The sequence below is a fragment of the Lissotriton vulgaris genome, chromosome 6 (assembly GCF_964263255.1).
Source record: "Lissotriton vulgaris chromosome 6, aLisVul1.2, whole genome shotgun sequence".
NCBI classification, from domain to species: Eukaryota; Metazoa; Chordata; class Amphibia; order Caudata; family Salamandridae; genus Lissotriton; species Lissotriton vulgaris.
This window is the reverse complement of record NC_141694.1, coordinates 98334826-98362368: the sequence shown is the minus strand read 5'-3', so window position 1 is coordinate 98362368 and position 27543 is coordinate 98334826. Positions and strand designations below refer to the sequence as shown.

At 48.4% G+C, this 27543-nt stretch overlaps 1 protein-coding gene across 3 annotated transcripts in view; it reads right to left on the bottom strand.

Annotated features, from left to right (window-relative positions):
• The window catches only part of MAD2L1BP (MAD2L1 binding protein), a 46071-nt gene extending 20254 nt beyond the window's left edge, over positions 1-25817 (bottom strand). Inside the window, exons 1-2 of one of the 3 annotated variants that reach the window (XM_086926029.1) lie at positions 25531-25817; positions 10955-11274 (exon numbers count right to left, since the gene is read on the bottom strand). In XM_086926029.1, the coding sequence (XP_086782155.1) occupies positions 10955-11274; positions 25531-25645 (435 nt within the window). In that variant the 5' untranslated portion in view covers positions 25646-25817. Of the gene's footprint in view, positions 1-10954; positions 11275-25486 lie in introns of all 3 variants that reach the window. The other 2 variants (XM_086926030.1, XM_086926031.1) reach the window with 2 other exon arrangements.
• Positions 25818-27543: the final 1726 nt, after the last annotated feature.

The following is a 27543-nucleotide window of genomic DNA, read 5'->3' as shown; positions in this document are numbered from 1 at the left end:
CCCAGTTTGCTCCCGCCGGGGTTCGGGTCACTGGCCTGCAGCCTTAACTGGGTTGACTGTGGTCGCGAACAAAGACTGGTCATCCTTCGCAATTACACGTTCGAGATCCTGTCTATCCCCCACCGTGGGTGCCGGAATCACCCGGGGAGGTGATAGTGATTGAAACCGAACACGAGATTATGGATCGAACGGTGCATGAGCCATCGCTGCGGTTAATACTGGCAGAACTTTGGGCATTCCGCTCACATGTGGATACTTTGCTGAGCAAGTTGGACTCGCGCCTATCTGAAATTCTCCTGATGGAACCAGGCCCGGCCTTATTGTTGAAACGGGATTCTGCAGCCATTCAAAACGCAGCCATTTTGACTCCGTGCGAGGACCCCGTGAAGAAACTAGTACTGGAATCATCGGATGGTGCCCTGGTGGACGGTGTTCCCGAGGATGGCATGGTACTGCTGAACTTTTCACCACTGCCGGCTTTGGAGACATCGTCAGGCGTTCCCCTCCCGGAGACTTTTGTCTGTGACTTTCCATCTCTTTTGTGGTCATCTTCTCCTTTCCTGGTGACGCTACGACTCCTGTTCAAGACACATTGGGACTATTCATCTCTGAGGGCGAGTTCGTCTGCATCTACGGTTCTTGAGGACTCACTGCCTGCTGGTAGCCATGGGCTGATTTCTGCTGACTTCTTTTCTCTATTGCTTCTTTGTGTGCCTCTGGGTCTTGCTGGAAGGGGTTCGTGTTTTTGTTTGGAAGGGCCAAGGTTAAGATCGGCTGGATCGGGATGGGTTGGCGTGGCTTTTACAAGTGTTGGACCTACAGCTGTTTGCTCCAAGAGGCTAGGCGGTGTCTCACGGTACCCTCTAATTTCTCTACATTGCTGTCATAAGGTTATCTTTTATTGATAGGGGGTGGCTGTTTCAAGCGGGTGGTCTAAAGGGGCTGGGAGCCCACATAGATATGCCCTCCTCCGCTCTTCTTTTTCCTACCTTTGGGGTTTTAGTTGTTAGGGGCCACAGGCACGCTGCTAGTGGGGTCAGGCTGTAGCCATTTGCAGGGGTGCAAGGTGGGGGGGCTGAAGGGTGGGGGGTTATTTTGTCTTTATTTTCTATGGCCTTCCTTTTTCTTTCTTCTTGTAGGGTCAGTATAACTACGAATCATTTGGATTCTTATCGTATGCTTGTACTTCGTGCTTTCGCTTCTATGATAATTTGATTTGTGGGCGGGCCTCGAGTATTGGCGCAACATGGAAATGTACATTGTGTGTTCTTCTGTATCGACCTATATGCTCTGGCGCCAAATCTACCTTAAAGTGGTCATTATATGTATATCCTGTTTTTTACCCTGCCCCCCGCTTCTTCTGTTTGATTGTATGGCACCTGATCCTCTTATATAATATAATATAAAATGAAACCTCCGTCTTATCCTGAACTCCGATAATGCATTCCAATACAAGCTTTACTCTGAATCGCTGCCGGACCTTTGGGTTGTCGGCCGATGAGCTGTGTCGTATTGTGATGTTGCAGAATTTTAATTTGTCTAGCGGCCGGCCCCCGCGGTTGTAGGCCCATGCTTGTATTTCTACTGAATGCTAAAATAAAGGTTTTTTTTTTTTAAAAAAAGGCGAGGGAAGGGAAATATGGAATAGTAGAGATTTTAGTAAAAAAAATAATCATGGAGGGAGTCAAAGATCTTGGGACAGGAGAGGTTTGGTAGTGACTCGATAGAGTTTAGAAAGACTAATCGGAACGGGGGGGGCTGCGATAAAACCACACAAACTAGCGGAGGGGGGAGACAGGCATGGATTTCATAAGCAAGTAGTCAACCGCAGGGATAGTCAGAGAGGGTATTAATGTAAAAAACCATCTCGAGTGAATAATGGCAGCCACGCCACCCCCACTTTCACCAGAGACACGGTCAGAGCGCAGGAGGTAATAGTTTTCAGGGAGGGCCGCTAAAATATCGGCTGAAGATACAGGAGTGAGCCAAGTTTCGGTGAGTAATAAACAATCGGGTTTAACTTGGTCAAGAAAACAGAACGTCTCAAACTGATGTTTGGGTACCGAGCGAGTGTTCAGCAAGCATGCTGAAAATACCTCATGATTATCAGTAGAAAGGGCTGCAAATACATTACCACTGTTAGAGGCGTAAGCATCCAACAGAATGAAGAAGGAAGGTCAGAAGGACAGAAAAGGCCCAGGGGGCCAAGCTTAGGTTGTAAATGTTGGGAGATCGACCAGCTTGCTTTGTACGCCATGAGTTATGAGGGAGAAGAGGTAAGGAATTGGGCAGCATCACGGGCCCCAGGCCCCGGTCGGGCGCAGACTGGCTTGCTTTTGGCGCGCCGTCAGCGCGCCCGCTGCTCGACCAGAATGACATGCTGGCTTTGTAGTCCCCCAAAGTACCGCCTCTGGCCGAGCTCCGCCCCCCTAGTCCAGGGGGAGGATAATCAGATGACTCGTTTCGTCACAAGCCCTCCACTCGAACGGGAAACCCAGCGTCGGATCAGGCCGTGATGAAGGGGCACCGGCAGCTGGGAGGGAACTCCGCCCAGTGGAAACTAGAGGTACGCGAGAAGTTAAAATGCCAGGGCTCGGGGCGTGGCCAAGATGGCAACGGAGTAAGACGTGCCATTTAGTCCCTCCGGCGCCACCGCCAGCTTAGCCATGTTATAGCCCCCGGAGCGGAACAAATTTGGCGCCCTTTCCTGCCGCTGTGAGTCCAGAACCGGAGGGAAGCGATCCGGCGGCGGAACCTGCCCCCTGAGAGAAACGGAGCCCCCGTGAAACCGTGTGCGCTGAGGCGGGGGAAGGCCTGTGATCCCCGGCCTAGAGTTGGAAGAGCGCCGAGTCGGCGGATAGCCGTGCCCAGCTCGAGCGCTTCGCTCCCCCGGCGGATGCTGCGGGGGCCAGTGGACAGCAGAGGAGCTGAGGGAAAACCACCGATCGAGGGGGGTCCAGGAGCGGCACCCTGCAAGAGTGGGGTGCTGACACGGCAGCGTTGCCCCTCCCCCACCGCCATCCAGAACACCGCCGCGGGAGGCCCGAACGGCGCCAGGAGAGCTCGACAGCACTACTACGTTCCCGGAGACCAGCTAGGGCCCCCAGATGGTGGCGGAGGTGAGCGGCCTCCATAGCACAGTCGGAGACCACCGGGGACCTACACCTCGTGGCCACGTGGACGCTGGCCTCCTGGAGCAGTGAGGCCTGGAGGGCCGATAGATGGTGCAGCCCCTGCTGAGAGGCCGGGTGAGTGAGGCCAAGCTGCGGAAGGCTCGCAGCAGACACTGCCTCCGGGCCTTTGGGTGACTGGAACCGAAGGGCGAGCCCCACTTGCCCATCGTGCCCCGTGCATGGAGCTGCTGAGTCTCCCCGGGCCTCCCGGACATAGCCCTACTCCGGGCTGGCGGTCTACCTCAATCCGGAGGGTGGTGGAGTAGCTGAAGACACGCACTGCGGCGAGCGTGCACCCTTGGTGGAGGTCTGGCCGTGCTCGTTGGCCCAGCACAGCAGCCTAAGTGGTGTGGGATCCAGGCGGAGCGACGCCATGTCTAACAAGACGCGCAAAGAGAAGCCGGAGAAGCTGGGTAAGGACGTGCCCCTAAGGGGATCCCAGCACACGGCGTCTCCCGGCCCCAGCGTATCACCGAAGCCGAACGACGGGGAGGCACCCGCTGCTAAGGCTTTCATGATGGAACTTTTTGCCTCCATCAAGGAAGACATCACAGAGCTGCATTCTCAGCTGGCCTCGGACTTGAGGGAAATACGGAGGGATGTGGACGGAATCGGCGAAAGGGTGGCTAAACTGGAAGATCATGACTTGAGTGTGGCCAACGATGTGCATCAACTACAGCAAGATGTGATCCGGCTCACAGAGCAGAATTTAGACCTCCAGACCCACGCAGAAGACCTAGAGAACAGGTCAAGTCGGAACATCCGTATTCGAGCGGTGCCCTGGGACGGGGAGGCAGGTGACCTGAAGGGTTATGTTGAGGCACTCTTCTTGCAGGTCCTGGCCGAAGACGACATTACCGAGATCAGGATGGACAGGTTCCACAGAGTCGGCCTGCCGATATCCTGGTCTGTGTTCATGATTTCCAGCTTAAGGAACGCATCCTTCGGAAAGCCTGGGATATCTCGTCCCTACAGTTCCGGGGCCACCACCCCCAGCTCTTCCAGGATTTGGTAGCGTCAATACTTCAGAAAAGACGTGAGTTCCGCCCTGTGACCACCTACCTGCGAGAACGGAGTGTGTCCTACTCCTGGGGGCATCCCTTCCGCCTTATCTTTAGGTGGCAAAACAGGCTGGTTCAGGTTCGCTCTCTGCAGGCCGCCAACGACCTTCTGGGCCTGGATGACACTGTCCCATCTCCCGAGGGCGGAAGCTCCCCATCCCAGCGACGACGGCGCTCCCCTTCTTGGCACAGTGTGGGCCGGGACACTGAACCGAGACGGCCTGATCGTACCACTAGCTTGCAGGAGAGGGGCGCGGCAGTCGCCACTGTTGCCTCTGCAACAGTGCCATCACCACAAGAGAGCTCCCGGGCGGCCTGAGCCTTGCAGCGGAGCTTGGACGGCGCCGGAGGGGCGCTTCTCCATCAGGTACCGTGGGTAATTTTGTACTTTTGAGAAGAGACCCTGGTCTGGCCCATGGAGGGCACACCACAAGGTGCCCCCTCCCCCGCCCCATTGGAGCGAAAACTGACGTACTATTGTGCCGGATGTTCCTCTTTGTTTTTTCGGGGGGGGGGGGGGGGGGGGGGGAGTGGGATAGTTGGGGACAGGGCTGGGACTGAACTCGGGGGTGGTGGCGACTGATGTGTGCTGCCTGTGAGAACCATTATTTTTGGAAGTAGGATACATGTGCTCCTTGAAAGCCTGGACCTGTGCTATGGTACTCACTGGGTCTTTGATGCCGATAGAGACGTCCTAGTGCTGCTGTTGGGATGGCTTTCGGTGGGGCCTGAGGATTGGTTCTGGTGGATAATTGAGTGGGAGGCGAGACCTGCTGGCGGAATGCGGGGGGGGGTGGGGAGCGGAGAGGAGTCTGGCTGCCTGTGGTGGGGAGGGGGCTGGGGCCTATTGACGAGGTGGAAGCAATGCGGTTGGAACTAATGTTTTGTTATGCCACTTAGTATTGGCACGTGGAATGTGAAGGGCCTGAACTCCCCGCCAGAAAATTTGGAAATACTTGAATGACCATCAATTAGATGTGGTGTGCCCCCAGGAGACCCACTTAGCGCGTAAAGATGAGCTCCGGCACAAACACTTCCCCCTCATTTACAGGTCATCTGCCTCCACAAAACACAGGGGGGTGGCTCTTCTGTTTCGGGCATCCCTTCACTTTCAGCCTATGGGAGTGTTGTGACAAGGAGGGCCGCTGGTTGGTCAAAGGATTGCTGTATGGCAGGTTATGCACTTCTGTGGTGGTGGTGTACGTCCCCAATACCGGGCAGAATAGCTTTCTCCAGGGGCTGCTGGATAAGGTTGGGAACTTTGTGGAAGGGCACCTGTTTCTAATGGGGGATTTCAATTTGGTTTGGGACAAGGACCTGGATAGCTCCCGCACTCAGAGAGCAGATGCAGGTGTTTTTTCCAATGAAACGCAGCGCCTTATGGGTGACTTGGTTTTGATTGACCCCTGGCGTGCTTTGCACCCCCAATCCCGAGACTACACCTTCTCCCATGTCCACCATTCCTATTCCCGCCTAGACCACATCTTTTTGAGCCAAGCCCTCAGGGGAGATGTCAGCGACTCCAGCATTATTCCACTCTCCGTGTATGATCATAGCCTGTTGGTCTTTGGGTTGCATTGGTCGGTGAGAGGGGACGGGCTGCGGAAATGGTACTTCCCGGCTGCGCTTGTCCGGGACGACACGTCCTGTAAGGAGCTGCAGAAGGCCATCAGGGACTTTCTGGCCCTCAACCCAGTCTCGGACACGTCCGTGTTCAATACCTGGGACGCATGCAAAGCTTCGCTGCAGGGCACCTGCCTAGCCCTCAACGCTAACCTTAACAAATTGAAGAGGAAGGAACGGGAAGAACTGGAGGCGGAACTTGTTATTCTGGAACAGGCACACAAATCGAACCCGTCCAGGCTGACCCTCCGGCCGTTGACGGCTGTGAGGGGGAAACTAAAGGCCCACTACAATAATCGAGCTGAATTCACTCTGAGGCTACGGCGCCTCTCATATTCGCAGGGGAACAAGGTGGGAAAGCACTTGGCCCGCCAACTTCGGGCCAAGAGGGAGAGGGACTACATCGGGGGGATCCAAGACTCGACGGGGACCCTGCAACACAGAGATGAGGACAAGGCGGATCTTTGCGGCCGCTTTTATGCAGCACTTTACACGGGAGACTCTTGACCAGGAGGCCCAGAGGAGATACCTGGCTGATCTCCCCATACCGCAGGTTTCTAAGGAATGGAATGACCTCCTGGCTGCTCCCATCTCCAGAATAGAAGTGTTGGATGCTGTTAAGGCCCTGAAATTCCATAAAGCACCGAGACCAGACGGCTACACCGCTCTTTTCTATCAGTCGTTTGCAACGGAGTTGTGTGACTTTCTGGTCTCCCTCTTTAATGAAATGGCTGTCACCGGGAAAACCTCGGGGTCTATGGCTGAAGCCGTGATCTCCGTTATTCCCAAACCAGAGAAAGACCTGTCCAAATGCTAGTCATATCGCCAGATAGCCCTCCTTAATATGGATGCTAAATTATACTCCTCTATCATTGCACGCAGGCCCCAGGACTTAATGCTGGCCCTCATTCACCCGGACCAGTCTGGGTTCATCAAGGGCCGGCAGACCCACGACAACATGAGGCGGGTGATTCACCTGAAAGAAAAAGGCCACTAGGTTTCGCATCCCGGCGGTGCTGGTGGGCCTGGACGCGGAAAAAGCTTTTGACCGCGTAGATTGGGGATTCATGTTCCACACCCTGGTCGCCTTTGGCTTCTCGGCTCAGTTCATATCAATGATACGTGCAAACTACAGCAACCCCCGCTCTAGAGTGATGATTATTGGACATAAATCCGCCTATTTCACACACTCCCGTGGTACCAGACAGGGCTGTCCCCTCTCCCCCCATCTCTTCGCTCTGAGCATTGAGCCACTGGCGCTAGCGGTGCGGGAGCATGAGCAGATCAAGGGTGAGCAGCATAAAATTTCCCTATTTGCGGATGATGTATTATTATCAGTGGGGGAACCGGCTCACTCACTACCGCATATCCAAGCAGTGCTATCTGACTTTGAAGGAAAGGATGGAAGCCAAAGTATATCTCGTGGCTGGGCAGGATCCATGCTCTTAAGATGGTCCTCCTCCCCAAGTTTTTATATGTCTTTCAGGCCCTTCCCATTCCAATAGACGCGGACTTCTTCCGGCGCCTTAAGACCTTGATGCTGCGCTTCATCTGGCAGGGAGGGCGGGTGCGGTTCTCCTTCGCTACTCTGAGTCTACCGCGGAAGGAGGGGGGAGTGGTGGAATGGTCCCAACAACTCTCAGAAAAACACTGGCTGCACATGGACAGGAGTGTAGCTGGGAGATCGATCTGGGACCTGGCTTGGAAGCCCAAGGTGGATAGGCCCAAGAACGCCTACATCAGCACACCCACTAGCACCGTCCTGAAAGTTTGGGACACGGTCTCTGGTGACGACCGCTGGAATACGTTCCCATCCCCCTTTACACCCATACACTTCAACCCGGCCTTTCCGCCGGCGATGCAGGAAGGCCCCTTTCAACTATGGAGGGAGGGAGGATGCAGGGCTCTCACACACTTGTTCCATGGGTCTGCACCACTCACTTTTACCAATTGCATGAGAGATGATGGGGTCCCGGCCTCTGAACGATTCCGCCACATCCAACTCCTTCACTGGGCCACCTCACCGGGAGATGCAGCTACAAGACCGCCATCCCCATTTGAGGCCTTTATCCTACGTACTTCCACCATGAAAGGCGCAATCTCCTTCCTGTACAATCTGCTGCTTACCAATGCCGTGTCTCCCCGCCCCCGCTACATGGGGCAATGGGAGGAACGTCTCGGCCGGGATAGTACAAATGAGGAATGGAAGGGTCTCTGGCGGGACATCGCGGCGCACATTCGGTGGATCTGAGAGAGGCCCACCTAAAGACCCTTATGGATTGGTACTTGTACCCATCCAAGCTGCATCGAATATTTCCAGCCTCCTCGGACAGATGTTGGAGGGGCTGTGGTCTGCTGGGGGACTTCCGCCACATTTGGTGGGACTGCCCGATCATCCGCCCATACTGGGAAGAGATTCTGTCCCATATCAAAGACATCCTTGTCTATCCAATACCCGATTCCATAGCTCATGTCCTACTGGGTCTCCGTGATCTGGTTCTCGAACATCAAACAAGAGCAGACAAACAAATCCTGTGGCTCTGCCTCGGAGCCGCCAAACTCACCTTGGCTGCAGCCTGGAAGAAACCGGACGCCCCGGCGATATCCCTGTGGCACGTGAGACTATGGAGATTACTAAGCATGGAGCAAGTGGCAGACATCTTCCAGGGCAACTTCAAGAATTTCCTGTTTCCCTGGGGCCCCCTAGTCCGCTTGCTTTCACGAGGCCTACCTTCTGCGCCCTGCCCATCCGCAGTACGCGCTCTCCACCTCTTTCAGTTCTAATCAAGGATGTATGAATGTGGGAATGATTGTGAATTGATGTCGCCACCACCAGGTGAGTGGGTAGGGAGGGGAGGTTGGAGGGGGAAGAAGTTGGTTACGTTACTTGTTGCGACGCCCTCAGGGCATATGGAGGCTGCCAGAATTTTCCTGTCTTTTAGCTGCATTGAATCCCTCACCTTGGCTCCACCACCCTTCTTCGCAGGGCTGCTACCCTTCTGAAATTCTGGAGGGGGATTGATTTCGATTTCCTATATAATTGCCATCGGACACGGATTCCTCGAACTGCACTGTGATCGCTTTCTATATTGCCTCCCTTTTGCCTTTTATTTTGCCTCTTCGACTGCCCCCTGCTTGGGGAACATTGCGGGACTGTTGCTGGTCTTCTTTTTTTCCCTGTTATTTTCTGCAAAATAAACTAAAAATATTACAAAAAAAATGCCAGGGCTGCTGAGTCCGATGGAAGGGAGGGCTCAGACAAATGCCCGTTAAGTAAGAAATAAGCAGACAGGGCAGCTGAGTAACTACAGAGACCCAGACTTCTGCACCATGCAAGGCGGAAAAATATAAAATAAAGAATAACTAAACAGTTAAAATAAATACATCACACCTGGGCAAGAGGTCCAAGTAGCGCCTAGTCTTAAGTGCCGAGTAAACATTAAAATATCACAGTCATTACCCGTGGTCTGCGCGCATCCGCTGCGCAACCAGAATGACATGTGGGCTTTGTAGTCCCCTAAAGTACCGCCTCAGGCCGAGCTCCGCCCACCCTCGTCCAGGGCGAGGATAATCAGGTGACTCAGGTGCTTGAAAAGCATGCAGAACAAGCATAGAAGCTGGCTAATCAAATGGGATAGTAATAAAGCAATGCTTCATGGGAGGGTGAAACAAGATTGACTGACTGCCTGGGAATTGGATAAGAAGCAGGCAAATGAGTGACCGGAAAGTCAACCAATGGAAAGAAGTGTTTTGGCATAAAGGTCCTGTATGTTCTGGGGAAACTTAAAATCTCCCACAGCAGACAGCATATAAACTAGCTTGGCCTGAAAAAAGGAGAAGAGTGGAAGAATTGTAGAGTGGGGACGCTGCAAGTGTGTGTCAGCAGCACACCAAGCGAAAGAGCAACACTGGTGTTGAAGACAAACACACCACGGGGAGAACAGGAGGTGGTGCTGGGGGTTCACAGGAGAAAGAAGGAGCAGGCAGTTGAGGCAGGGGTAAAGACAAATTGTCAGTTATCCATTCCTTTCCGCTGGGACCCAGAATATATCCCTAGTAAACAGGGAATATGGTACACAAAAGCGTGATCAAATGTTTAGCAGATCCATGAAAGGAAAAGGGATTGATTGGTCAGGCTGCGAGCATCCCAGTAAATAAGCATAGAGAGGATGGGATAAGGTACTTGTGCCCCAGAAACTATTTTCCTTAGCCCTGGATTTTCATATAACATATACAGCCCCTACCACCCCTGACGAGACATTGCAATGCTGCGCAAGTAGCACGCTACTCTGGAGACATGGTTATGGATAGTAGATTCTTTTTTAGGACTTGCATTCCAAACATCACAAGCGGTCTGCTGTAAAAACAGACCCATTTTAAGCTTACAGTGGGCTCAGAACCCGCTCACTGCGGCCCATTGGTTGGCTTAAATGACTCATTTGCTTGCTTTCTATTTGTTAGCTTATGTTGGCTTTCATTCCAGTTCAGTTTCTCCTTCTCCGGAGCATGGGTGCATTACTTGTGTCCTTCCACTGCTTCACACCACCATCCCCCCCCCCCCCCCCCCCTCAGTGTTGCGTTCCACCTGCCACATCATTTGAGATTCTCCCCAGCCCCCCCATATCATCTGTATCATTAGTGATGCTTCCAACACCCATGCACTTAAATGTAAAAAAAATCCTTCCGTGCTTTAGTGTCATTGTGTAGGCACGCACCTACGAAATGTTGCGTGCGTGTCACATCACCTTTTATTTTTTTAGCCATGCTTCAAAGCATCAGAGATGTGTACTGCATGGCTAAAACCAACAGCAAACCAATAGGTTACAGAGAAAGTTTTTCTTGAAGATCTCATGCAATTGCTACAGCTTTGTGATACACATGGATGGAGTTGGGTGTGAGTCGTTGATGGAGTATGATGGCATTGTGCCACTGTTAGTTGGGCGATTGGACAACTCGAAAAGCTTGAAAGCTAGTTCTGAAAGCCTATGGAAGTATGGGAGTATTACAGGCCTCTAGAACAGAAGCCTAACATGCACTATGCCTTTTGTGAAACTGACTGCCTGTAGGTAGAAGAGAAATGACAGCAGTCTACTGTACCTGTTCCTTCTTCCTGTAGAAGAGCTCCAGCTGTTCATATGGGAGGGGTAGCTGTTGCCGCTGGTAAAGGATGTGTTTTATAATTTCACTGGTGAAAATGTAACAACCCTCTCGAGTGACAAGTCCAGGAAATACCACAGATACGAAGAATCCATCTTGTGATGTTCGCTCCGAATGGGACTGCTGAATACCAATCACACCACGGGAGATTAAATGCTTGGCTTCGCATCTGTTATTGTTACACATGTCTGAAGACTGGATACACACAATTGTCTGCTCTGGCACTAGGTCCGGCTCCAGCAAGTTGTCTGTCCCGATAGCTGTAAGGCAGGAATTAAAAAAATTAATGTTACAAATGTAAAGAACAAACATCAGGAGATCCAAGAAAATGTATTTTTGCTGTGTCATCAGGCACTGGGTTAAAGACACCCTTCACACCTGTATGCCACAATGTTTTCAAGCTCTCAGTCCAAGCACTGAAAATGGTGAGTTTTACGATTACAACCCAACTAAGAACCAGTTGGGTCACTGATGCAGCACTCTATAATTACAAGATAAAATACCACAATCATATGGGTTGGACCTAGAATAATATGCCATATGTGCTTGTCGCTGTGCTCCCTATTCAGCGACTCCCTTTCTCCAACTGTCTTCTCACACAAACTCAGCAACACCTTTGTGATGAAAACACTACCTATTTGATGAGGTTTGTGGCAGCAACCCTGCGATGTGATCTAATTTTAATAATGTAAATAATATTACATCGTGAGAAGTCATTCAAAGTTTGCAGTGCCCCCAGTTTAGCAAGGGTCACAAACAGAGGCCCATCTTATGGCGGTTCTTGTGATTCACAGTAGGCTTCTGGTGTTACTTACATGCATAAACTGAAATAAAATGCACAGCTGGGTATAATGCTCTCTGGAAAAAAAATAGTGTGCATGGCTAAAACGATGCTTTGTGTAACAAGTCAATAACCATCAGAGGACTTCATTCTATTGGAGTTGGTGCTCAGCAAAGAGTAAACAAAGACACCGACTACTACCATTCCTCTGTCTTAGCCATTGTAAGACAGAAGTTTGTAGAACTGTACTGAAACTTAAGACTTTTTGCTGTTAACTCCTTCCATGCTCATGACGAGCCCAGCTCGTCATGCAGTAGCCTGCTGCTACACTCATGACGAGCTGAGCTCGGCATGAACTAATGGAAAAGGTCCAAAGTCAGCGCAGCAGGGGAATTCCCATAGCATTGAAGGTGTTAACACTTCAGTGAGAGGTTCCTGATCACAACGTATGGTATAGGTCAGGGGTCTCCAAACCGGTCCTGGAGGGCCGGATCCATACCAGATTTTTTGGATATCCCCATTGAGATACATGTAGTAATTTTAAAAATCTGGCACGGATCCGGCCCTCCAGGACCGGTTTGGAGACCTCTGGTATAGGTCTTCACCATACACATTACCTGAAATGATACAAAGCCAATGTGCAAGCTAAAGCGTCCCCCTTAAAGGCAGGAACATTATTTTCAGCTGGTGTGAGAGCAGAAGCGAAAACTATCACTATTCCCTTACCAGATGCTTCCATTTGCGTCAAAATTGCCCCAATGCCTTTACTACTTACATCAACGATTATGTCATTTACTGAAAGATCATACCCTTTTGGAAAAGGAGCCGTACTAATGTAAATGTAAATGTAAGGTGTTTTATAGCGCGCTCAATTACTACCGGAGTATCCTGGCGCGAATGACCGCTGGGGAACCCGTCCTGGCTTTCCCTGTGAGATGGTCCCATGCTGGGTATCTACAAGGTGAAGCCAGGCATCCCCGGCGTCTGTGGGGGGCCGTTGTAGAGATGAGGCAAGCTTAATGCCCAGAGTTACCGAGTGTGATCACTGACCAAAGTGGGCACAGAGGCGAGAATTATCAGTCCGCTGACCTTGGTCCTCGACCCTGCCGCGTCGGGAATCGAACCCTGGTCCCGGGCCGTTCTCAGCCTCCGGGTCTGCCGCCTCTAACCAGTGAGCCACACCTCTCCAATATGGTCTTAAAGTCTCAAAGGAACCGTGGCTTTCATCAGACCATACAAATTTTAATAGGGTATGTCAACTCAAAGTTCACAAACATTGTATAGTACCCTGCGACACCTAGAAATGATTTCACTATGCAATTTCAAAAAAGAGCAGTTTTGGCTCTGACCGCACAGTATTGTTAATATGCTATTGGTCCTACTGCACTGAAACCATAAGCGAAAGTAAATATACAACAAGCATTTGCAATGCAATAGGTCTCACATTAGGAAAGTGTGAGCTATTGGTACTGTAAATAATTTTTAAATATGTGTTATCTTTGAAAATATATAAATTAATAGCATTGTTATTCACACAGCCAATAGCTTACACTTTCCTAATGTGAGTCCTATTGGCTATGCTAATGCTTGGTGGTAGCAAGCAAGGACAGTGACGTGGTGGTGTCCCAGAGTGATGACGTGGTGGTGTCCCAGAGTGATGACGTGGTGGTGTCCCAGAGTGATGACGTGGTGGTGTCCCAGAGTGATGACGTGGTGAGGGAGGGTCCGAAGTAAATGGTGGCAGGGCAGACATAAGACAGAGAGAAGAGACTGCGTGGCGATTGTGTTGGTCAATTTCAGAATCAGGAGGAGCAGAGTCAGCACAGTCTGCAAGGGATCAACGTGTCTAGAGGCAAAGCATAGCGGATGTAGCATTGCAACTAGCAAGTAGAGTGTTTTCAAGCTGAGTGTCCCTAGAGAGATTGCAACACAGCAACAGCATTTGAGGAGCAAGGCTACTGTAAACAAGCACGGTAGGCTTTCACTTTCGTCCAGACACAAGCTCTCGGCATTGCTGTGGCGGGGGGAGGGGGAGCGCATTCCTTTGAAGTCTGATGCGGGGGCGGCAGCCCTTGAAGTCTGATGCCGAGGCACAGACAAATGGTGGTGTGTTGTGTGGCTGGCAATGGTGTGCACATGAACTGTATAGACTTCTTTTCCGCTTACTATAATCTTGCCAGAGCAATGCGCAAGCGCATTGGCTCAGGCGAGACCTAATAAGGGAGTGCTTAAGAATTCCAATGTTTATACTAAAAGCTCACTTAATCGCAAATGCAAGCCACACAAGAGGAAAGAAGCAGAATGGCGCAGCATCCCATCCGTGACAAGGCAGCGCGTGGATGGGATGCGGCGACTTTCTGCCTAACCTCTAAGGTCCCACTAGAAATACTGATATTCAGCCTTCTCTGGTTTACACTTATCCAGGAACAAAGAACAAGTATTTTTTGAAGAACTTTGGGTGTCACCACTATCCAGCCCCCCTCTTCTGTGTGGCTTACGCTTGCCCACAAGGAAATACTAAGAAATCTCTAAACCCTGATTAAGTCACTTGTCAGGACAAAACGCATGAGCTGGACTGCAGTTTTTATTTTGTGCAGAATTAAGAAAATCTTTTTTGAATATTATATCATGGCTCATGTGTTATATTGAACCTATAAGAATAATTCATATGGTTGAATAATTTGGATTTATATTCGATTAAGTGAACTTTTAGTATAAACACTGGACTTCCTAAGCACTCCTTTTAGTAGTACACAAGCTCCATGTTTTGTTGCAAAGCATGCATACCTACTTAATGTAGGAAATTACCTTGTTCAGATTGAATTTACGTTTTAATATTTCGCAGTCAGATCCCTTTGTTTTTAAGAATATTGAAAACCTCCATCAATACTGCATCCTGTTCTTTTCTATTTTTACCCATTAACAATATACCACCCTGAAAAAAAAAACATTCTGAAAGAGCACCCTCCTGCCCTGGCTCTCTTAACCCAAGGAACAAACTCCAGGTGTTGACCAGTAGAGCGCGGGTGGGTGTGTGTGGGGCATGAAAAGATCAGCTAAAATATCGGGGAACTAGGCGTTCAGGATTCTATGGGAAATGCAGAGGGCTTTGAAGTTAATTTGTTTCGCCACCGGAAGCCAGTGAAATCTGCAGATGAAGTTTGAAACAGAGCAGGTTCCCAGCAGGCCGAAGAGCATCCAGGAAGCAGAGTTTTGTGCCGTTTGTAGGCGATTTATCTCTGCTCTATTGGCCCCTAGGTACAAAGAGCTTGCATAGTCTAGCCCAATTAGTACAGTGGTCTGGATAATAACCAGACGGGTGTTAGCAAATTGTAGAAAATAATTTGACACCTTTGGTAGCAGCAAGTAGTTCATTGATGTAGGGGATACCCATCTTGGAAAATTTTCTCTTTAATGTTTCTAGGTCATACATAAAGTCTTAACCATGTGGGTCTTACAACCACCAAAGCTAGTCACAATGATCTACTTTCTACTGGCTCAATTATGTCATCTTCTTCAGCTACTCTAATTCTTGTACTTCCATCTTTTAACATTAGAACAGACCTAATCTTATGCACACTGGGAATGGAATTTTGTTTAAGTAAAATCCCATGTTTAAATCCAATTCACATTTTTCAGAAAATACATTTTGAAATATTCTGATAATTTTACCCCAATTTCCTCTCCTTTCTCTACTGCCAATACAGATTCAGGACTATTTGGATCTAGAATTTATTCCACATTCATTCCGTTGTTTCCTTCATGGCTAAATACAAATTGCTTTCAGGTTTCCTGTTCTTTAACTCAAATATTAGTTTCGAAAACCGAAGCATCTCAACTGGTTTCCCTGTGAACCTTTCAAGTATGATCTTTACTATTATTAAATCATTTCTCAAAACATCTAAAATGTGCATTTCCCAACCTTAGTATTTATAATTGTTTACGGCAAGCTGGAAATGGACGACCATAATCTTAATTCCATCAATCTGCATTTCACATGCCAATTTTTGGGCCTCCAACAACATACAGCACTTCAATGGTTAGCACACACACACCCATCTACTACTGGTGGTGTCACTAATTACAACAATCTTGTTATTAACAAGTTTCACCAAACTTCATTTCTTTCTAAGACGTAGCCTTTAGACATGCGCAATCACACTACATACGGAGACTAAGATTTACTGGGGGGCTCCCCTTGTTGTATACTAAGTGTTCTGCCTTGATATATATACTAATGTACATCATTTGTCAGTGGAAATTACACAGATTTGGTTTCTTAACCTGCTTCTTCAATTTATCTCCATAGTCCTTCTCTTTAGTTATAGCAGTAGCATTGAGTGTGCTGTACTTCCCACTCGTAATTCTATTGATTTAATCCTTTTGTTCACTTCCCTGTAAGACTACTTTAGTACATCTGCAAGTCAGTCCTGCATTTACCCATAACCTGTCTTGATTCATAGAGGTATATGCATGCATAATAATGTGCTATTTAATGAATTTGTCATACATTGTTCCAAATGTGTAGTTTAGTAAGGTTCAGAGACTAACTCGTCGACAGTTTCTAGTAACGGCAAATGGTTTTTCCTTGAAATGACCTTTATTCAACCTCCATACATAAAACGGCCCAACTCTCCACGAATACATTCTAGTATGGAATTCATCAATGTAGTAAGGTGGCATTGGAAGCTCAATTATAGCAACCCATCCCAAAACAGTTACAAACGTAAATACAACTCTCCTTTTCTTCTCTATCCAGGGAGCTCCATTATTCAAACACCCTTGTGAACACTGCTACAGCTACCCTCCAAGTCAGTCATCTGAGCAGCCATTTCTCCAAAAATGCATGACAAGTAGCAATTTTGTATGCATCAACTTTATCAGCACACAACTACACCCCCTTCCCCCTCTTATACTGACCCTATCCATTCTGAGCACGCCGATTCACAAATGCCACTGTGAACCCAGTCAGTGAGTCAAAAATTCTTTATTCAGCTAACAAAAGCACAGAATAAATACACCAGCAGCAATTAGTGGGACAAGACAACGGAACACAAATACACAGCAAGTACAGGTTACACATTTAAGTTGCCCTAAAAACAAAAATAGAGAATAAAAATAAGTATATGACTCCCAGAGTGCAAATTAATCTAGAAAGGAGGCACATTTTTTTCTAATTCTTATGTCACTCGAAAAATAGCTAGCAACCCCAAAACACACAGTGGGCGAGGCAAGCATCTGCAGGTATAATGGTGGCCTTGCTTGGACAAATTGGCATGGACTCGAAAGCGGAAGAATATATATTTTTTTACGCAGGGGACATACAATTAACAAAAAAAGCATAAAGTACAAAGTGTCCTGATGAGAAAAATGGTCACATGGACATGCCCTTGAGTCCCCTGGCTTCAACAAGCCTGTTGGAAAGGCTAGTAGCGAATGGATAAGATTTAGTCTGAATCTGGTTAACAGGAAACTATGATGGACATTATTGACAAGAGACAGGTATGGGTGTGCCCGTGGGCAAGGTCTAAGTGTAATGTAAGCTCTCACTGTAGGGTAGCAATTTTCAGACCTTCCCTGTGCTCCTGTCACTTGACCAGAAAAACTGATTTGATCCTCCTGATGTCAACAGAACGTAGAAATTTGGGGGTTTGTATACAGATCGGGACAGCCCAGACCTCATCTGTTCCGCTATGTACAGGGAATACGAAGTGCCCCCTCCAGTGCCATACATTCCTCTATAAGAAGTTGATTTAAAGTGGGGACTGGGTGGACCACATTTTTATCCATCGCACTAAAGGTGCAACTGCAGTATAATCAGAAACGTATCGCATGCCAAGCTCTTCATACCATGTAAAAGCAGGGATACACTGGCGGACAGCGAGGAGTCTATGCAAAAATCTATTTGCCACTGTTTGTAGATTTTTCACACCCTTGTATCCACACGTCACAGCCATAGGAATACATTTTTCCCCTATACACTTTAACAGTGCAGGGACGGGCTTTGTACCCAGCCTTTTTGCAAAGTCCATGGTTACTCCCAGTGTCCTTGCCAGGACGTTCTTTTGTGTGATCGCTGCGTGACCCACACCCCATCATCGTCAAATAGCACGCCCAGATAGGGGAAAGTTTGAACTTTAGAAAGTTCGGCCCCCTTGCAGAAGAAGTCGCGCCTCCTGGTCTTCTTGGAGCCAATTGACATGGTATGTGATTTAGAAAAGTTGGTCGCTAGATCAAGCGAATTCATAAAATCTATAAAAGCATTTAAAAGTTTTTTCCTACGCCAGTCCTTGCAAACAACACTGCATCACTTGCATACAGAGGTGCGGTTATGAGTTAGCGCCGGTCTCTACAGATGACCGAGAGAATGTCCCCTAACTTGATATATAGTGTAAACAGTATGGGGCCAGGATACACCCATGCCTGGCCCCTTTCTTGACAGCCCATGAAGCGGACACAGCAATTCCTCTCCATACCTCAACGCTGCCCTGGTGTTATTATGGGCTGAGTGTAGGAAGGCCACTAGGTCCACCTCTAGGCGGATAGACTATAGCTTGGATCTATTAACGTGGTCCAAGACTGGCGTTCAGTCCGTAAAAGCCATGTGCAAAGATCCCTTTTTTGCTATTATGCACTTCCCGACCAACAAATGTAGGTTAATACACTGGTCTAGTGTCCCTTTTCCCTGTCCGAAACCATACTGCAGGTCTAAAACAATATTAAAACGTGTCCAGCCAGGTGGTTAACCGATCCAGAACCACTTTCCCTATGATTTTTGCAGCTGAGTCCAGAAGGGAAATCGGTTAACAACATGCTGGATCATCTCTAGAGCCCTTTTTAGGTCTCGCTGGAGTTAGCATCCGAAGGATGCGTCCAGCTAGAGACGTATAGCTGCCCGTCTCGGGGGAAATTAGGGACAGGAGGGTGTTACGAGCTTTTCGTGTGGATTTGGGTGCGCGAACGCGCACATCCAGCACGGTGCCGTGCACACTGTCTTAAACACGGGCATCCGCAGAGAGGGAAAGCACACGGGGGGCGCGGCCACCGGCAATGTGCCCCGACGCCCCCCTCTGTTACCACAACACCGGCCCCACTTACCGGTAGGCTGTCGGTCTGCTCTGGAGCTCCCGTTCTTAGGGGCTCCTGCGGCGGCATCTCCTCGTGTAGCGCGGGGCTCGCTCCATCATACAGGAGCCCCGTGCAGCTCCACCGGCTTCCCCTTCACCCGGGCCCCCACCTGGGACCCGGGGCTTTCTGCGGCAACACCGGTCTCCCTCCACCGCATGGGAGACCGGCAACAACAGCTAAAGTTTCCCCCAGGCAGGGGGAAGTGGAAACCTCGATCAGGCCCCACCCACGTCTCCTCCGTGTTTGCCTGTCTTCCTGCCTCGGCGGCCGCCAATGTCAACACGGCCCCGAGCAGGGAGGCGGGCACAGCGTCTCCCGTCCACAGTACAGCGAGGTAGGCTCTCGCTTAGAGAAATCAATTGTTTGGAAGGCATTGCACCGGGGGATCTTGTTCCATAACAAAGCGCTGCATTTCAGCTGCTCTCCTGGCAGGGGTCACAGGAGACAGCCAAGCTTCTTCCCGCCTTGGCACCAACACAGCTGGGGAAGATGATCACATTAGCATATCTATAGGATCTGGGGAGCAACCCCACCCCCCATCGAGTCTCCCCTCCCATTCTCCCCCAAGAGACAAACTTTAAGAAGCTGAGAGGGCTTGGGGGGTCACAATCCTGAGCGAAAGCATAGCAAGATGGCGAGCCTTCTGACTGGCAGGTGGAACCAGCGAGGAGAAGGGGGTCTGCAGGGACCCCGGCGCCAGCGCAGAGCCCGAGGTATGGCAGATCTTCATTCCGGTGCTCTCCCTCTCGCTCACCGTGCTGGGCCTCCAGAGACACCAGGGTGCACCGGGGCCAAGGAGCGTACCCGAGAGCCGGCCTTTAGGAGCCAGAGGATGGCACAGAGGTGAGAACCGATGACTATACACTAGAGGGCAGCCCCGTTCACCACTGACGTCTGGGCAAGGGGGCAGGCCAAGAGGTGCACACTCAGTGCCACAATTATATGCCACACAATTACACTCTACTGAATACAACATACACTCACACAATACCACTCAGTGCCACGTAATTATGTGCTACATAATTACACTGCGCTCAACGCAACATACACTCCAAATACCACATCATTACACACCACATAATTACACTCTACTGAATGCAGCATACACTCCAAACAATACCACTCAGTGCCACATAATTACATGCTACATAATTACTGCGCTCACGCAACATACACTCCAAATACCACTCAATGCCACATAATTACACAGCACTCAATGCAACATACACTCCAAATACCGCTCAGTACCACATAATTACACTCTACTGAATGAAACACTCCACACAATACCACTCAGTGCCACATAATTATATCTATCGCCCTCACTATCTATTTATCACCCTCACTCTATCCATCGACCCACTCTATCGCCCTTTCTCTATCTAACTATCGCCCTCACTCTATATATCACATCACCACAACATCACTCAGCGCCACCACAACGTCACTCAGCGCCACCACAGCATCAATCTGTGCAACCGTTCAACAACAACTAGTTCAAATATGTTCTCTCAATGTTTCAAGCTTTATTGTAAATGTCACAAAAAAAATGTAAATATTTCACATCTATTCTTGGATTTTCATCACAATAAAATACACTGAACATAATCTTCACAAAAGTTATTTACAAAACTTTAAGCTATTGCCATTATAAATTACAATAACTTAATTATTAAAAAAAAAAATGCCATTTATTTGTAATATCAATACATGTAAGTCACGTAAATAAAACACATATTGCATTACAAATGCTATAGGTGTCACATTTGCTAAAGCTATACCTACTAGCATTGTAAATGACAAAGCTATTAATTTCACTTTTTTCAAAACCAACACATAAATACAAAATTTGTCATTTACAATACCAATAGCTCAAACTTTTCTAATGAGACCTATTGCATTGCAAATGCTTGTTAAAAACGGGTATAGTAGTGCCCATTGAGCAAGAAGAGGGAAGATCACAGGAAAAAGCAGCATTATACACCTGTGTCAGTATCCTGGCCCAGGTTAAGGAGTCTGCTTTATACAAATTCACCGGCACTCCATCCGGGCCTGGCGCTTTCCCTCCAGCAGTAGCAAGGATTGGTTTTTGTAGCTCTTCAATATTAAAATGAAATGAGGCACTATCTATACCAGGGTCCCACTGTATATCGGGCCCCCCTACCTCACTCCCCACTATACATCCCATCAAAATATAGGACCCGTCTTTCGGCAGCTATGGTGCAGTCTGTTTTAGAGTTTGCTGTATCTGAAAAGAAGGGACTATTGGCCACTCCCAGAACTTTGTACTGTCTGCTAGCACACCTGCCTCATCTAATGCCTTCTAAGCCTGGGCCCTTATGGAATTCTTCCTGTTTTGGATTGCGGATTTACTTCTGTGAACCCATAATAGCCACCACCTTTTGTCCTGCTCCCTAAATATACTAAAATGACGACTCTTGCACAAATGTAATTTCTCAGCCTGCAGTAAAGAAGGTACAATAGGATATCATTGCCTAAACAGTCCCCTCAGTCAGCTCCTTCTCAAGAATCCCATTCACACATTCTAGAATATAAGTATTGCACATCAGGGGTCTGCAATATAATGTCAACAAACAAAGAAATACAACCGATAAATATTTGCTTTTACAGACATAAAACTGAATATACACTCGCACTACACACACTTCCTCCCAACATTATACCTTGCCCAAAGTTCATCACTTGTGAGGGTCTATCTTATTGCTTCAGTTCTGCCACACTCCTAGCTCTTCCTCAACCAAGGCTCCATTCCTGCTACTCTTAAAACAGGACACGCTACCCCACTTCTTAAGAAACCCTCTGCTGGTGCAAAAGATCTCAACAACTTCTGCCCAATCACCAAGCTCCCTTTTCTTGCAAAAATTACAGAAAGTTGCGCAGCGAAGCAACTTTCCCAACATATCAAGGTCAACTCCCTCCTTGACTGATTCCAATCTGGTTTGACCCAAAGCTGCAGTACCAAAACAGCACTACTTCAAGTGATTTATTATGCCCTGTGAATACTTGACTCTGGTGAATCAGGTCTCTTGATCCTTCTTGACCTATTCGCACCCTTTGACACGGTTAATCACAACACTCTTTTGAACACTTTAAAGCCAAGAATGAGTTTTGAAGGCACAGTGCTCAAATGGTTTGAATCATTCGGCACCGGCTGATCCCAGATCAAAATAGCAAATTGTCTCTCCACTTCAATGGCTGTTGGACAAGGCGTACCTCAAGGCTCGATCCTCGCACCCACACTATTCAACATCTAAAAAAAAAATCTGCAATCCATTATCACCTATATGCGAATGATACGCAAATCTACCATTCATGACATTTCAATCCTCGACACCACTCAACTCCATCCACCACTGGCTGTCAACTCATTAACTAATACTGAATCCTTCCAAAACAGAATTCCTAATCCGCTCTACCTCACTTCATCTCCTCCTCCTATCCAATCTTGGATGAGCAATATGAACATTTATCAACAAGCCTATTATTGTTGACAATGCCAAATCTCTAGGAGCCATCCTAGACAAAAGGCGCAACTTACAGTCCATTATCAAAACCATCTCTAAAAAAGCACGCTACCAACTGCAACTTCTCCCAACTGCGCCTTCTTTGGGGGGTTTGGCACTTCTTTCCTGAGCAAGACCTAAAAACCATGGTACAATCATTGGTTCATTCCAGATTGGACAATTGCAACGCTCTCCTTGCTGGCCTTCCCAAATCCCACCTTTCCACTCTAAAATTCATACTGCACTCAACTGCTTTCCTCATATATATATATGCGCGCGAAAGGTAAAATGGGTACCCCAATCCTCGTATATGGGGTTAAAAGAAATGATCACATCACACCCATACTGTTGTCTCTTCGCTGCCTTCCTATTGAAGCAATGTCAATTTACAAGGCTGCCTGTATGATGCACAAAGCCTTGCACACCTCCACTCCATGGTATCTGGCTAATAAACTCAAAATCACAGGCAGCTCTAGCCCTTCACGCAATGGGGAAAACTTACTGTTCGAACCTCCTACCTTCAAAAGGGAAAGACTTATGGCTCACATCTTCTCTGGTAATGCGGCCAGAAACTGGAATTCACTGCCTCCATCCCTGCGAACCATTACCTGTTTCCAGACATTCAAAACAGATCTTAAAACACTCCACCTCCAAAGGCACTTCCTGGAATTATGCAACTCATTTCTTGACCCTTACTGCCATCAAGCACTCACATGAGGTCAAATTTGAAATATGGATTTTAAAATTTTAAACGTGTCATGGGAGTGCTTGTGTGTGCGCGCCTGTGCGTGTATGAAAAACTATGTTCACATTTGTGTGTGCTTGTGCATGTGTGTGCAAGTGATGATGTGGACATGTATTTGGGTGTTTTTGTATTAGAGCATGTGATTCTATGCGTGCTTGTGCAAGCATATGTTTCTGTATGTGTGCTTATGTCTGTGCGTGTGCATGTATTTGAGTGTCTTTGTATTAGAGCATGGGATTGTATGTGTGCTTGTGGAGGTTTCTGCATGCGTGCTTGTATGCGCCCTCTGTTCGCGTATGAGTGTGCGCACATTTGTGTGTGCTTGTGCATGTCTGTGCGTGTGATGGTGTGTGCCCGTGCATGTATTTGTGTGTACGTCCTTGGGTATTTTTGTTCCCGAGCATGTGATTGTATGTGTGCCTGTGTTTGATAGTTTCTGTATGTGTGCTTTGTGTGTCTGCGTGTATGAGAGTGTGAGCGCATTTGCGTGTGCGTGTGTTTTTGTATTAGAGCATGGGATTTTATGTGTGCTTGTGTTCTTGGATGTTTTCAGTCTATGTGCTTGTGTGCGTGCATACGAGAGTGTTTGCTCAGATTTTTGTGTGCTTGTGCATGTCTGTGCGTGTGATGGTGTGTGCACGCTGAATTTGTTAGCTTCTCAGGCGGCCGCTATCCTGGATTTAGACTTGAACTGCCAGATGCCTGACCTTAGGATGGCCACCAGTGTACAGTACAGTCCCCTGCCTGACCCCAAAATGGCTTCCATGGTGACCCACTACACGTGGTTTTACTTCCCTGGGACAACAGTTGGACATTGACCAGACCTTGAACCTATCCCCTAACCTGCCTACACATCAGGACTTGGAACCTGCAGAACTTACCAAGGACTTTGGGGACCTAGCGATTTGGCTGATGCCCGCTGGAGCTAACATATAGCTAAAGAGGAGATGGGTTGTGGACTACCCCCGCTCCCACCTACCCAGCCGGACCGTAGGCAGATTTTACCCTCATCTCTACGTCCTATCTTCCTCCTACCCCTTTACCCTATGCCCTTACCCTTCATTGCTCCATTCACTTTGTCCCCATACGTTCTTCAAATGCTTTTCTTGATACTTATGTAACTTAACTGATGTAAATTGCAACATTATTGTTCCTCGTGTAAAGCGCTCCGATTCCTTCGGGTCTAGCCAGCGCTATATAATAACTCATTAATTAAATTTGTTCTCATTTAGTACTCTCTCTTTGTCTACCTCCCAAGCATCCATCCCCTCTCCCCTGAATCTCATCTTGCTTGCTAGTCTGCCTAGCCCCGTCCTTTGTGCCCTTCGACTAAGCACACCTTCTCCCCTTGTTTTTAAAAGATCCAATATTTAGACTCTGGAGTCTCAGCGAACCCGCTGAGAGAGTTCACTGCGCCAAGGGAGCCACTCACAGCTGAGGTATGGTATGGCACCCCTTGCCAAATCACTCCCTCTCCCCTTTTTGGGGAAGGATCCAGTTTGTAGGCCTTGGAGTCTCAGAGACCCCTCTGAGAGAGTCCACTGCATAAAGGGAGCCTCCCACAACTGAAATAGTGAAGCGATACCACTTCCCTCACAGCTTACTGGACTTTGGACATTGCTTTGACTCATCTACCGGTTTGTGTCCCAGGCACCCTTCCCCTCCTTCATGACCGGTCCACTTCCCCAGCTCCTTAACCCGCCTGCTTTTCCCCTTACATATTTGTGCTTATTGTTTATCTCAACCTTACAACTATGTTGACATGCCACCCTCCCCCCCCGCCCCCTCCTCCTCCTCCTCTCTCTGTGTGTCAGCCCGGGGCTTCAGGGAACCCCCTGTGTGTCAGCCCGGGGCTAAGACAGCTTCGCGGGTTGGCAAGCACCTAATTGCAGCAGAGTACTTAACAGGTCTTTAAAAGACCATGGAGTTGTAAATGAGGTTTTTATTGTGTGTTCACCCCTTCTTACAGCCACTCGTCTAAGTTTGGAAGAATTAGTCCCCCGCCCCCCCCGCAATTTGGCTCTAGTTGCCCACCTGCCTGGTTCGTTTGTACAGCGCTCCGACACCTTTGGGTAAAGTTCGCGCTATATAAAACGTCATTCAATAAATACCTAGCACGTCCCCGACAACCCTGCACCCTTTCAAGAATAGCATGTTCCAAATCTCTTCGAACCTGCACACATCAACCACTAAATCCCACTGCCTCATCTTATCCAGGCCGGCAGTGCCACTCTACTCCCTGCTAATAGCCATTGATTTTAACCTGCACCAAACTAAAGCCAGTTCTCCCCTACCTAGGGACGTCCAACGCAGTCTCCCGGGCTGGGCTTGCACTCACCCAACAGATGGGGGCTCACGGGCTGCGGTTGAGTGTAGTCCTGGTGGTGCTGGGTCTCCTCGCCGGCTCTCGTCTCCGCTTCCACTGGCTCACCGCCCGCAGGTCGCGCCGCCATTTCCCCCCTCCGCTTTTCAAACACCGGAGGTGCCTCTGGCGCGGTGCATCATGGGGGCCGAGGGTACCGCCTCTCGCGTGACAGAGCGATGGCTTGCGTAACATCTGACACGAGCTGCATGCCCCGGTACACAATAATTTAACTTTCACTTGAGTCCAAAATATAATATGTGGAAAAACAAACCTTTATCAGTTGTGGCGTCACAGTACTAGTAAGGCCAATCGAGATAACATATGTAGATATAGAAAAGGGACAAGAGACGCCGGTGTCATTTCTTTAGGAGAATGCGGCGGCCATCTTGACTGGCTCAAACAACAAGACATCACCTTAAAAAAGTACAGAGGAAGTTGTTTTCCCGGTTATCTAAAAATACCAGTAGCAATTTAATATTTACGTGTGTTCATATTTAAGTATTATTAGAGAATGATGTATGTCGGCGAACGTTAATAATTAAGAACAACCCCCTAACTTTTGTTTTAAAGTCAAGAGAACGTTTTTTTCTTTTCCACAATCCCTTCTCGTATCATTTTATTGTTTTTGAGAAACAGAGCCCCTCGTTGTTTCATTTTCCGACATACCGCCGTTGTAGGGTCTGACATACTCTAAGATGACTGCTGCGTTACATGCCCTTCAGCCATAGACGCAGGTCTCACCCTCACTATAAAGCAAAGTTCTGACGCACAGAAGCAACTGAGTGTTGAGCAGTGCAGAAAGAAGGAAGTGAACATTGAATGAAACGTTTACTAGCTTAGGCGTCCATTAAGGAAACGGAGGGAGGAATATGCTTCTCATTTGTTTATTACCACATTTCAGCAGACAATCACAATAAAATAAACAAAACTACTTTACCCATGTTTCCCTGTAATTTCCATATCATTTGCTCCAATAATATGCTAAACACCCACACAAATATAGATGTCACCATTTTGTGTCCTCTTTCTTTTTTAGATAAGACCATAAGTACAGAATATTCCAGCCGGAAACAGGGTAATAGTCACCAAAGTTCTGCCCAAACGTGGACTCAAAGCTTCCAAGCAATCTAACAGAGATGTACAACGAACCGTGGCCTGCGACAGCACTCCTTACTTGGTCTCCAAGAGTGAAGCGAAACTGCATGCCATACAGAACTCCTTTGAGGGGAATCTAATCCAGCAAGTCAGGGTAATCCTCTCAATTCAATGTCAGGACAGGAGGCTCTGATTATGCTTTTCTCATTTCTTTATAATGAAATGCTCAGCAGCCAATTATGGTAACAAAAAACTACATTTCCCATGAACACTAGGGAATAACCATAGAGTATGCAGTATAAAAGGTCACAATGCTAGTCCTTCTTCCGCTTTCTTTGCTGCTCCGCAGCCAGTTAAGTGCTCTTTCCAGTATTTGCTTGTCTTTACTGTGATTGCATTGTTGTATTTTGGTATTCTGTTTGCCTTATATGCTGTGACTTTAGCGCTTGCTGTGCGCTGTGTGTTGCGTCTCCCATGAGCGCTTCAGCTTCGGTTACCTGCCGTGCAAGTTGCTGTTTTTCTCCTTTCTGCTCGTTCTGCTTCTATCCCGGGAGCGTGTGGTCACCTCCCTGAGACCGGGCGCTTCTGTGCGCCCTTGTTTCCTATTTGTGGAGCGGGAGCAGGGGTTGCCGGCTTGTACGGGAGCGCAAGCGCTCTCGAGCCGGGTTCATAGCAGGCAGCCGTGTCGCGCATGCGCACTGGCATTATTTCCGGCTTCCCTGTCAGCGCCGGTTAGAGGAAAGTCGCTTCTGCGTCACAGCCCCCAGCCTGCTTGGAATTTGACCCCGTTTGACGCCGGAGTTCTGTGAAGGCTTCGGTTGTTACTTTCTGCATAGGCTTTGCCTAGAGTGTGTTTCTTGGAGTCAGCAAGCCTTACTCCCTCCACTTTTG